This window comes from Aythya marila, assembly GCF_965140915.1.
Source record: "Aythya marila genome assembly, chromosome: 1".
NCBI lineage: Eukaryota > Metazoa > Chordata > Aves > Anseriformes > Anatidae > Aythya > Aythya marila.
The window spans coordinates 103,267,565-103,280,654 of record NC_139042.1 but is presented as its reverse complement, the minus strand read 5'-3'; the positions used below and the strand labels follow the sequence as shown (position 1 = coordinate 103,280,654).

Sequence of the window (13,090 nt, the reverse complement as noted above, 5' to 3'; positions counted from 1 at the left end):
GAGCAGGTACACAAGTTCCTGTGAGCTGGTGGGGTTGAATTTATTGCAGTCAGGAAAGTTGATCTGTACTATATTTTAGGGTTTTCTCCATGCAAGTTATGTATTTACAGTGGGACCAGATGTAGGCATGATGTTGGGAACATGAGGAAAGAGCAAGGGCAGGGTATGCAGTCACTTGGCTGCTCTCTCACCTGATAGGGAGCACACTGCAACATGCAGCTCTATGTGAGAAGAGGGGTAGGAGAGCTGCTGTCTGGAGGCTGCTGTCTGTCCAGCTGCACTTTGCTTGCTGGAGGGCTGTCCAAAAATATTAAAACATGTCAGCAGGAACAAGCTGCTCCCAAATACGATTTGTGGGGGAACTGACAGCATGGATTTTCAGGGATCTGCAAGAAGAAAGTGCAGATGTCTGGCACACCGCGGGAGGCACAGAGCTTCAAATGTACCAGACTGAGTGTAAAAATATATATATATATATATATATAAAAATAAATAACCTTAGTGTCAAAAGAAGAAGAGGAAGTGCTAAAAGATGCACTAAGACAGGGCAAAGTGACAGAACAGTTTGTGTGGGAAATGGATCGGGGGAGACAACTGACAGGCTGCAAATACAGATAATGCTCTCCAATGCCTTAAGAGACCAGAGGAGGATGGTGAATGGCAGTGTGGAAGAAAACAGGAAAATTAAGGGAGGTACACCTGTAGGTCAAAGCTGCAGGAAAGGAAGCATCATAAATATAGGCGAGAAAGAAAAGGAAAATGTCTCGTATGAGATCCTTCTGTGGCTGCATCTAGTTGATGGCAGCAGTAACTCAGGTGTTGATATTCCTCACTGCCAAAGGCAGCTGTGAAATGCAAAGGTGTGGAGGGCTCTGAATTCATGTGTGGATCATCTGTTTGTAGGTCAGCTGCCTGAAGTACCATGGTTCATATTCTCATCCCTGCACACAGAAGCCTCTATATAAATTTACACTGAATTGCAACAATATATTAAAGAGAATACTATAGAAATTATTTTAAGAAAACTCTTTAATGTTAGCAGCAAAAAACACATACTGTCATTAAATTCAGCCAATGGTCACCTAAAGCAGTCCCCAAAGCAACAATTTATTGTCTGACCACTGTATTTACAGTAATGTCGTAAATGCTTGGTAGCCCATACAGAAGACAAATTAGGGTGGTGTAAATGTGTAGCCAGTTGGGGTGGGAATGATATTTCACAGATTAAAACTGCAGCAGGGTCACACTGGCATGTGTCCCCCATCCCTTATGAAATGCAAGGTTCCTGCATCCTGCTCACCCTCCAAGTCTGCCCAGGTTCACCAGGTTGCACAAGGGTCTGCATCTCCCCCCTCCAAGCCGAAGGGTGTCCCCTCATTACCAGCTTTGGCTTCATCTCCTTTAAGCACCCCCCACCTCAGGCAGGCAGCATCCCTCACCTCCTCCAAGCCTCACCTAGGCTGGGGAAGAGGCAAAAGGCCACCTCTTCCCTGCCTCCAAGCTACAACTCAGCACCAGTGGCTCTCCAAGGAGGGGCTGCTCACACCAGTGTGTGGAGAACACCGGCTGTGGCACAGCTTTTTTGCTGGGACAGGGGGGCAAGGGATACCCACAAGCTCTTTCTGGGACTGAAAGGATTAGCATATCAGAAATTTATGTCCTGAAAGTGTCAGCTTATGGAGCTGTGTTTGGCAGCATGGAGCTGCCTGGACCGGTTGCGTTACCAGGTTTGGGACATGAGGAGGTGACCTCTTCACTTGCCTCCTTTGAGTTTTGTTTACAAACCAGCACAAAAGACAGATTTCTTCTCTTAAATGGGACTATGTTTTGCTTATTTATAGCTTCAACTAAAATGCCATCTAACCACTCTTCTTTCTTGTGCACAAGAACAGGAGAATCAATAACCTAATTTAAACAAAATACAAAGCCTGCAAGCCGCTGAATAACCTATTCCCTAATCTCACACATTTTCCCTTCTCTCTGACATGCTGCAGAGAGCCCAGCCTTTCACAGTCCCTGACCAGGTTAATGAGACCTGGCCCTTCCATCATCCGCATTTCGAAGGAGTAAACAGAAATTGTGATTATTAATTACTGACTTTTCCAATCGTTACTTTTTTTTTTTTTTCCATATTCCTTCCTGAGGGCTGGCAACTTCGTGTGGCTGGTGTATGGTGGCTAAAGGAGGTTTCCATCTCTGTTGCTGGTACCAGGCAGACAGGTAACCTCCCAAACCAGCACATCTGCTGCCCAAAGTGACCCATCCCACAGGCATCAGGGTATCTGAAATTACATGAGCCAAAACATTACACCAGCAGAGTTTTCAAACGAGATGTACTGCACCAGCAGAGCTGATGGAAAAAGTTTTAGCTGGTCTGTCACTCCCATAGCCTATTTGAAAATATTGGTTACTGGAGCTTTAAAATTCATAAAGATTGAACAAATGTTCTGACAAGCAGCAAGATCTAGTAGAGAGTCAGGTGCTGAAAGCAGGAGCTAAGTGCAGCTGAGGTTTCTAAGGGTAGAATTGTGATGTCCAAAGACCCAGCTCAGGATCTGCTCAAGCTCTGTAGGAGCCACCCAGGTTGTTTAAAACTGTGCCTATCTTGCCCTGCTGCAAGGGTGCATAGCATCTCCTGTCTTTCCAAGCCCCATAACAGACATCCCTGAGAGCATGAGGTAATAAGGCACCTTCCAAATGTGCCTAAGACCAACAGGACTGAATCAATTACATGAGGAATTTAGAAACACTTTTTTTTTTAGGGAAAAACCTGGTGTTTACAACACTCACCTGAAATATTCTGTGGACAGAGATATAGTGCTGGTCTAGACTAGGTAAGCAATCGCACAAGTCAGTTAATTCTAGTTATTGCAAACAGCGATCTGTTTTGGGTGCAAATCTTCCAATATATTCTGCACTTACTGTATCTTTTTTTTCTTGATTTTGTCTTTTCGTATCAGGAACTTTGTTCAAGAGGTTAAGTTGTTAGGGTTAACCTTCAATTTACTCTTATAACACACCAGTAGTTGGCATAGATTTTACTGTTAGGCAAACTCACATCTCATAAATTATGTTGCTACTAGCCTTAAATTATCTACTCCTTCCTCCACACCTTTAAAATAAATTTTATAAAACGTAAAGCATATTTAATCAGGTTTAAGACTCATAAAACATTTTATAAAGACTTCTGTGTTCACTTTCTCTACGTGACAAAGAGCAAAATAACTAATGTGGTTCCTACAGAAGCGCAAAAACTTTGTCACCATTGTACACATTCTAAGTAAAATAACTGTGAGAATATAAAATTTCAGTTCCAAAGTATGCTCCTTCCATTAGCTTGTCAGAGAGGCTGAAGCCTGCTATCTGCTATGAAAAGGCAGGATTATCCTGTTCTCGCTGCTGCTGAAGAAATACTTGTGGCAGATCCTCCCAGGTGACCCCCACACCCCAGTGTGAGAAGCAGAGATATTCATCTCACTGGTTCTCCTCTCTCTCTCATCATAACTCTGCTTTTCTGAATCTTCTGTTTCTCTGTTCTTGTTAGCCATGCTATCAAACTATTTGCAGTACCACCACCCATACTTCTTGCACATGTAGTTGTTCTTTGCTGCCTTGGAAACTTCAGTGGATGGTGCAAATTCAAGTGAACTTTCAAAGTGATGATGTGTTTTCAGTCTGTACTGTGAGACTATGTCCACACCAGAGCTTCAAAGACAATGTCACTGCCCAACCTCTCTGGGATCTCTTCAGGAAGCATAAGGAGCCAGCCACAGCTTTTTGGGCCCCTGGGCCAATGTTTTCACTTTGTCCTATTTCTATGGGCCTTTTTTACACCTGGACTCCAATACTGGGAAACGTATGGCTTGTTTCTTGACATGACTCATGTCCATGTTGGAGGAACTTTTTACCACTTCAAGCTGGATTGATGCTGTGGATGTGTGACATAGGTTACATGGAAGGTTTCCAGTCAGGAACAATTAAAGCTGCCTGCGTGAAGTCCAGGAAAGCACAGTAAGCACAGTGCTTTTATGTTGAACATTTTAGAGGCTAGGAGGCAGAGAGACTTTATTCATCATGGCATATCTTGCTGATCCTAGAACATAGTGGTGGTACTAATTAATTGGATAATGAAATGCATTCATTTAATGTTCATGAAATTGAATAATAGCATGAGTGAGGAAAATGCTAAATGAAAGTAAGTGAAGTATCTGATGCGGTTCCATTAGTCTGGTTACAGCCCTCCTTGAAGGAAGACTGAGACTAGCTCTAAATGAGGAGATTTTTTTTAATTTTTTTTTTCACAATACAAATGAACAGAGGTTAGAGCTGAGATATAATGCAAGCCAAGAACAAGGAACCCAAAGAAATTTACAGACATATGAGATTATATTTTGATACAACCTCTGTCCACTTGACATATATATTTTGATCATTGATGCTTGTTCAGATTCACACTGTAGTTCATGAACTACAGCTAAAAGCACAGGTCTGCTACACATAAGTGCAAACATCCTATTTGAAATGGATAGTTAGAGATGGAAGTCTCTTTATCTCATTTACCACAATAACCCATATCTGGGTTTGGCTAAAGAACAGATTTTATACAGGACTGGATGGGAAGGAGATCTGCAAGGAGAATGCAGAGTATTTTATCCTGGTTTCACTAATTTACATTCAGCTAAGTTCCACAGCAAGTAAAAGCTGTTATTATTTAAATAGGACATTTATATCAGATGCATAATTATTTAACTAATTGCACACAATGTTATTTAAATAGGAATATGTAATGACATTCCATTCTAGTTTCTTATGGACAGCTATATACACAAAACCGAATCTCGTTGCCTTCCCTTGTATCTTCTGGGCTGTTCTCATTTTCTGCAGTGGGGAGGGCGCTTGCTCTGTGGGAAGAGCCTGTGCAGCTGCTTTGCCAGGTTATTCAGGTGTCCCAGTCTGAAAGGGATCTTTGTTCCTACCATGCTTTTACTATTGTCTGTCTCTTGGTAGTTCCTGGAATCTGCAGCCCCTATATCTGCTGTGTTGCAGAGAGCAGGAAATCAGTCCTTGCTGCTGAGAGCACACAAGTGCAACTTTTCTAATTACACTAATGGGAGCATCCGAGTCATTAAGGCACTGCTTTTGGGTCTTCAGCACAATAGCCAACATTCCTCTCGCTGTTGCTTTAACTTGCCTTCATTTTCTGTCTTCCTAATACCATCTTTTAGAGTGGGCATTCGATACTATTATAAAATCCATCCATTCACTGGAAATTTTACTTAGCAACAATGCTACTCTAGAAGAGAAATAAATTATTATTGCAAATCCTTTCATATCTGTGAATAAAAAGCACCCTATTTAGGTCAATCTACAAATCTAATTCGCAAGTCACAGAAAAGTGCTATGTACCTGTTAACTAATTATCATTGTTAACGAGTGTTAGAGGGGAGGACAACCAGTGAAGCTTGTTCATGTGACCAGTGCTAAATGAGAGGCCAGAGATCAGTGGCAAATCAGAGGCCAGCCTGGGACAGATCCAGAATCAGTGCTGATTCCTTAGCCAGAAAAGGACATTATTATTGCATGTGTGCCACTTATGAGCTTTCTTCCAGCTATCTGTAGCTTCACATCCTAATTGAGTCATTATTAATACAGAAAGTACAAAAATGACATGTTGGTTAAGCTTTTCTGGGTGGTTGCAATACTTTCTTTGGAAGGGAGAGCTTCAGCAAGCTTCTCTCACAGCACTCTTGGTGTCAGGTCCATGCCAAATCTAGGACACCCTTCCACCACTGGTCATTGTGAACCTGCATTTTGGTTATGGCAGATAACATTGCTGGTCAAATCCCATTTTTCACATGCAATTGCTGCAATTGCCCTTTTTTTTCAAGTGTTCTGGTTCTGTTTTGTTTTCAAATACAGTCCTGTAGCATGACTTTTGAAATCATTATTATTCACAGGCATGTGTGTATGTCCTGCCAGCTCAGTTTATCGTGTATTATTTGGGAATCAATACTTTCAAAAAATGTTTTAATCAGAAATGTGTTCAGGAGACAAACACTCCTCTCTCTCAGGCTACTGCCCTTGGCTGTATGGGGAAAGTAATAACTAGGCTACCTTGGATTAACTAGCTGCATACCCAGGAGCAGTGTAGCTGCAGCAGCACAAGCTAAGTAATGCTTCCCAACCCCCCCCCCCCCCCCCCACTACACACTTTATAATCTTGCTAGCTAATATGTACTTCTAGTTAATTTAAAATTGTATTTTAAGGCATTATATCACTTGGCATTGTCCTGGTCCTCTGTTGTCTTACTATTTCTACACAGGCAGATTGGAGATTACACATTCTGATAACAGAAGTGCAATGACCTGATGTCAGATTTTGTATCTCAGGCTAGAATTAAAACTCTAATGAATCAATAATTTAAATCTGTGTATTTGTATCCTTCCTTGTCCCATTTATTAATATAATCTTGCTTTCATAATAATGTAGCACCATGAACTAACTATGAACTTCCTGTAGAGGACCAGCTAAATTTGGGCATCCAGAGGTTTACCTGGGTTCAAACCACACATGAATCATTATTACTGAGCGGCTGCTCTGTGCCCCCTATGAAGTAATTGGGTTATTTTAGTACAGTTTCAGCTAAAAAGAAACCTGCATCATAAAAATCCTTCCTGACACCTCCTTCCCACAGCAGGGACTGTAGTCACAGAAATCCAGCTGCTTCAGGGAGCAGAACTGAGTCCAGTCAAATCAGCTGGGAAACACAGCATGCAGAAGTTTACGTTGATGCTGCTATATATCATTTTCTGTGCATAAATAGGGAAGGAACATCACTCTTCATGATTGCTAGAGTGCTCATTTTTACAGGTAATAAAATAACTCTAAGAAATGGAAGAGAAGAGGATTAATAAAATAAGAAATAAAAAAGGCAATTTTGACATGTAAATTCAATGGAGTGTTTCAATAAAATACTTGCCTTCTGGCTTGATTTTTAGTGGCTGGAAATGGATTCGTTGTTTGTGATTAACACTGATTATTATCTTCTGCAGCTTAAAAGGTTCAGGTTCTTTCCTTTCTTTATGTAAGGAATTTCCATACACAATCACGCAACTGATTTTCAGAGGCAAAGAATATTGGCAAGCCAAATCATATTATTTTCCCCTGTCTTTCAAGTAGCTATTCAGGCACTGCTGAAAGTGTTCTAAAACACTATTAATAGTACGTGCTTACTTTACTCTGATCCAGACTGAATAACACTTAACCTTTGCCCGTGTTTCTGTCACGACGATGAATTTTCCACTAGTTTCCTAGCTCACAGTTGTTCCTCCACTTCACACAATCCCAGAGAGGGCAAAATGTTTGCGTCACAGTAACAACATGCAAGGATGTGGTGATAAGCATAGGTGATGCTGTGCTGGAAGTGTAGGGCATCCCCGTACATGTGATCAGGGGTATCTTATGTAAGCATTTTCAACAATTTTTGGAGAAGAGCTGGAGCAAAAACACATCCCCCTAGAACTTTCCTCAAAGCACCACTGCAATGTGAGGGCTGGGAAGAAAGTCTTCCTCCTTTTCTGCCCAGTGTCGTCAGTCAGTTTGCATTTAAATGGCATCCTTGCCACAGAAACACCACCTTACCTTGCAGAGGTAAACGTCTTAAAAACGTCTGACTCTGGAAAATTATTCCGGAACCAAAATCCGTTCCTACTAGCTATTTTGACAACTTCTCGCAGACCTGAATTCCCCAGGTGGAACAAAAGGCATTTAAAGAAGTTTTCTTATTTTCTTTGTTTCTGGTTTACTTCAGTGAGCATTCACCAAGTGTCTTGTTCTCACATGGTAATGTAGAATAAAAATAATGCATCTAAGCACTTTTTCCTATAAATTCCATTGTCTGCTAGTAAATTTCCTTTTAACACTTCCAAACTGCAGACTAAAGAATTTCACTTTTAAAAAATCAGCTCCTCATTATCGCCAGTCATTTTTCTTGTCCTAGAAGTTTTGCAATCTTTAATCTCTTTCCCGAGTAGAGGTGATAAAAACATCATTTACATACAAATATGTTATTTTTTGCTCCTGAAGAAAAATGTAGATTTTATTGTAATCAAGCTTTTATAACCTGTAATGTATTGTTCCAGATTAATCCGTGCTTTTCAAAAGACAGTGGAGTATACTGAAAGTGTCTAGTGTAAAGTACACTCAACTTTTAATCTCTTTCAACAGATTCTCTCCATGGGAATGATGACTGAATACTACCACTACTTTTTTACTACACTGGTAAGAAACACTGGAGATTTGGGAGTGAAATTTCAATGTTGCAGAAAAGCCAAGTAAAGCCTTTCCCTCGGTGTTTTTTATTGCAATTACTCAAGGAATCCCCTGGAGAATGAGTACTAACACTCCTTAGTATACCAGGAGTCACAAGTTTAAAGTTTTGTGGTGGTGCTGAGATCAAGACTTCTGCAGGCAGTGGGGTACAGCCCCCATCCTGCACAGTATGTGAGCTTGCCCTTCAGTCTCTCTCTACCTAGCTTAAAAAGCATCACCTAATTATTAGCTAGTTGAAGTCCACCACAGTCTATTGCATTGACCCTGTCCCTCCAAGCTATTTTTGTTGAGTACAATGTAAAAAGAAGACTGTAATTCAGGGGTTAAGATGTGTACTTTGTCTTAGCACATGTTGGACAAGCACAGGTCATAGCTAAAATGTTTACTCATATATATAGAAAAACAAAAAAAACGAAACAAAAACAAACAAACAAACAAACAAAAAACAACAACAAAAAAATCCCATATTTATAATCTCACTTGGGAAATTTGATAAGAAAATAAAAACATTAAATTTTATTTTACAGTAAAAATCTATGGATATTCATTTCAGACACATTATTCCTACATTTTACCATACATACCACATATAACTTAATCCATGTTTAAGATCTATTCGCATGACAGACTAGAAAGACAGCCAAGAGCCAATATTACTAGAACAATCCTAGACATCTGGATTATGTCAGTTCATGTGCATCAGATTAATCTTTATTTCCATTCCATATAAAATTTTATGTGGAAGTGAAAATTTATTCTGAATCCACGAATCAATTCATTAGTCAGAAAAGACTCTCAAACTGTTTGGAATTTGAAGTAGTAGTTTGCAATAGCACTCTTCTGAGCCCATTTTAACACCAAGAAAAATGTGAAAATTTAGTGTTTAATGTGGATCATACTGTTTTATACAATAGCAATGAATCTAACATATAATGGTGACCAAGAAAAACAGTATACAGAAGGTAGCATGGAGCATACATTAGAACAAGCAGTAAGCAGCATTGGTGGTATCTCAGCATTTTGGTATTGTAAATGCTGACATTTTCATGGCTACTGTGGTATTAAACCATGACCACCACATTTGTCGTTTTACTGGCTTGCCGGGATCAACAAAAAGTTGTTTTGAAAAACCAGCCTTCAGGCTTTAAAAAGCAGTTAGCATCTTCCCACTGCTTGATAAATCTAGCAGCAGAATGCGCCACACAATTATGCCATTTAGAATAGCCATTATTTCCCAGCCTGTAAACGCCAAGCACTGCAGTGCACAGAGTTACTGAGCACTGGTCTGACACGTCCATTAGGCATACTGGCAGCGAGTCACCTGAAGCAGGCAAGGCAGGAGAAAAATGGGGTTCATAAGCAGAAAAAGTGTATTGCTCTAGACATCTCTCGGAATTTTCCTTCCCCAAGTTGAGAAATAAGCTCGACGTTGGCCAACTAATTCCTCGTGTTGGTTTGACAGAGCTGTAGTGCTGCTGGAGGACTGTTATAAATTAAAATTAGATAGTGTTGTGCGGGTTGGTTGCAAAATAACGTTGTTGTGGGGGACTGATTTTTACATTCCAACAAAACAGATATGTGGTTTGTCATAAATTTCACACAGCTTTGGTTTATTCAGATTTATAACAAGTGGTTGTGACTAGGTTTTGAGGGCAAGCAGAGAGTTCACATGGGGAAAAAAAACAAACAACCAAACAAAAAAAAACACAGCACTTAAGCACACTTAAGCTTTGGATTGAAAAATCAAATACGGTTTTGGCCTAATTGTACCTTCCAAACATCTTGCTTTAAAAATGCTACATCTGGTTTTGTTTGTTTTCTTAATGATGATTTAGGATCTATTTGCATTAGACCTGGAACCCTACAGATACAGTGGAGTAAATATGACAGGGTTTCGTCTGCTCAACATTGAGAATCCCCAGGTTTCATCAGTCATTGAGAAATGGTCAATGGAGCGTCTGCAGGCACCACCAAAACCAGAGACTGGACTGCTTGATGGCATGATGACAGTAAGTGAATGACTGCTATGATGCAGTGATGTCTACAGCACATTTTACAACTCTATACTAGCGGAGGTGAACCAATTCCACCAGCATTTCCATTCATAAAGCAAATGTTGGAAATCAGAATCCCCAAAACATATTTCTTCTCCTGTGATTCTACACAGGAATGCATTTGCCTCATTAACCACTGTTGTACTTCCCCATGTGACAAGCCACTGCTGGGAAGCTCTGGGGATGAATAACAGTTCTCCATCACAGTGCCATCCAGCTTACACCATTCATCTTTTTGTTGTTGAATGTATATACTGCTGCCTCATTTCTCCATTAATGTTCTGGATGGAGTATAGAACATAACAGGAAATAAAAACTTTCAGAGCAGGTATAGGACTTATGACCTGCAGGGAAAGATATTGTACATGTGGACAGTTAATAGCATTTCTAAATTGGAAAAGTGCCCTTTCCCTTCATTTCCATCATCTACAGCAACTCTGGCTCTTAAGATATAATTTAAGGATAAATGAAAGGTATCATCAAGCCAGGAAATCAGGATTTCCTGCCTACCACTCCCCCATGAACCAAAGGAGAGAATAGGAACAATTACACAGACTGTGTGACTCCATTTGGGTTTGTGGGGTAAAGGGTTGCCATCTTTTTGCAGTATAAGATAATGTGTCTTGTATACTGGATGGTGTTAGAGGTGATACGAAGTAGACTTTATTGCAGATGATTGCAGGGGAAATTCTGAAGCATCCTGACATCCTGAAGAGAAATGCATTATGTGTGCTATCTAGCCTTTCAAAAAAAAAAAAAAAAAGAAAGAAAAAAAAAAAAGAAAAAAAAAAAGAAAAAAAACAGAAAAAAAAAAGAAAAGAAAAAAAAAAAGAGCTTTTTCAGTAGCGTTATTCTGCTTACTGATATCCAAAGCAGGGGAGAAAAGTTTCTCTGGGAGCTTCTGATGTAAATAGACAAGACATGAAAGAGTAGCTATTCACATCTAGCTATTCACCTACATTCACCTAGGTATAAAACTAGAATTTTAGGAAAAATGAAGTCCTTGCTAGAGTCTTAAACCTTTCTTTTCATCTCTATAATACTTTAGTGTCCTTGATGCTCTGAAACAGCAGGAATACCAAGGAAAGCATGCTCCTCGTTGGATGTGATCATTTAAATATTCATAGCAAGTTCTGCTTATTCAGTTTGATGGGGAGATGCAGTACTGCTATATTTCATTAGACAGTAAGGCTATGACAAGCTGCACATTATAAGATCAGGATTACATGTCCTATTGTTATTACAGTATTTCTTCTTTCAGACTCATGCTATATTTTTTACCCTGATCTGAGCTTGTGGGAGGTCAGCAGAGCATGACCAAGGCAGTCTTGAGTTCATGTCCCACTTTATGCACAAATTACACACATAGGCATAGTTGTTCTAATACCTTAGAATTTCTTTGCAATAATTTAAACAGAATATCAAAATCAGAAAGACAAATTCCAGGACTATCTCTTAGTGCCTTTCTTCTTAAGCAGAATCACAGGTGTCAACATATAGGCACTTTGCTTCAGAAAATGGGGTGATCTTTTTTTTCTCAATGCTACCCCAAGCCCTAAAACATAACAAGAATGAGAGCAGAAACAAATGAGTGCAGGAGGTAATATAACCTAACCTCTCAGTTGCTGCATGGCAGGATGGATAACTAACAAGTTGCATGAGATTCCAACTGCCAGCCCTGGCAGTGCTGCCCAACATACCAACCATGCAGGATGCACCATGTCATCAAGTAAAAGCAATGGTGGTCCCAGGTAGTAATGCAAAGTGAGGTATGCATGGAAACATTTTCAGCAAGCATCTCCAGATCCACTTGAATCTGACCACTAGGACTTGGACACGGACCATCACTCATGTAATATTCAATCCTGAATGGACAACTCTCCCATCGAAGAAAAAGAAAATGATCTCAAGTCCACTGGCATTAATCAAAAACTTCCCACTGACATGGAGGGATTTTGGATCAGGCCTTTAGTCACTGGGTCTGTTTGCAACAAGTATCTGTTTAAAGATTCTTGACACTGAGAACAGTTGTTGCTGTCTCTTCCTTCTTGCCTCGTCATTTATAAGATTTTCAATTAGCTTGGGTTGTGGGAGCATTGTTCCAGGCAGATTCTGATGGGTGTTTCAAGAGCGATTCCTCATCTGCAGTACATTAAGATTAGTTGATAAATTCAGATCACATTTGATTGCCAGCAAAATCTTCCAATGCTGATAAGACTGATGCTGTCGTAATGTACTTAGGTAAATGAAACAGACAAAGAATCAAATCTATTAATTTCCCAAGGGAATTGCACGGGAAAGGAATAAAAATGGATTAGCTTTGCAGTTCATATAAATGAGGCCAGTTTTTCTCATCTCCAGTTACTGCCTTTTTTTAAGATCCTTCCTTAATTATTCAGTAGCTTTTCAAGAAATGTAAGCACTTCATTTTTACAATCCCTGTGCATTAAGTGAAACACAGACATTCCCACCTCGCACACCAGAGCACTGAAATGCAATGCAGGTGAAGGTGAGATTTTTCTAAAACTTCCCAGTGACAAAGGCTGATAAGGTGAGTGATATTGTCTGAGGCTTACTGGGCATTATTTTAAACCACTAAAACCATTCTCAAAACAAAACAAAATGTAACAAGCATCTGATGACTGTAGTAATATTTTGGTATCTTAGGAGTATTTTCATCTGCCCTGTCTTAGACAACTATAAG

At 39.9% G+C, this 13,090-nt stretch overlaps 1 protein-coding gene across 3 annotated transcripts in view; it reads left to right on the top strand.

Annotated features, from left to right (window-relative positions):
• GRIK1 (glutamate ionotropic receptor kainate type subunit 1) overlaps positions 1–13,090 on the top strand; it is a 163,612-nt gene that overhangs the window by 97,247 nt on the left and 53,275 nt on the right. For all 3 annotated transcript variants that reach the window (XR_014316819.1, XM_082752420.1, XM_082752419.1), the window contains exons 5-6: positions 8,228–8,281; positions 10,168–10,341. Coding sequence is in view for 2 of the 3 variants with exons in the window: in XM_082752420.1 (XP_082608546.1) it covers positions 8,228–8,281; positions 10,168–10,341 (228 nt within the window). In the remaining variant the exon portion in view is untranslated. The remainder of the gene's footprint in view (positions 1–8,227; positions 8,282–10,167; positions 10,342–13,090) is intronic.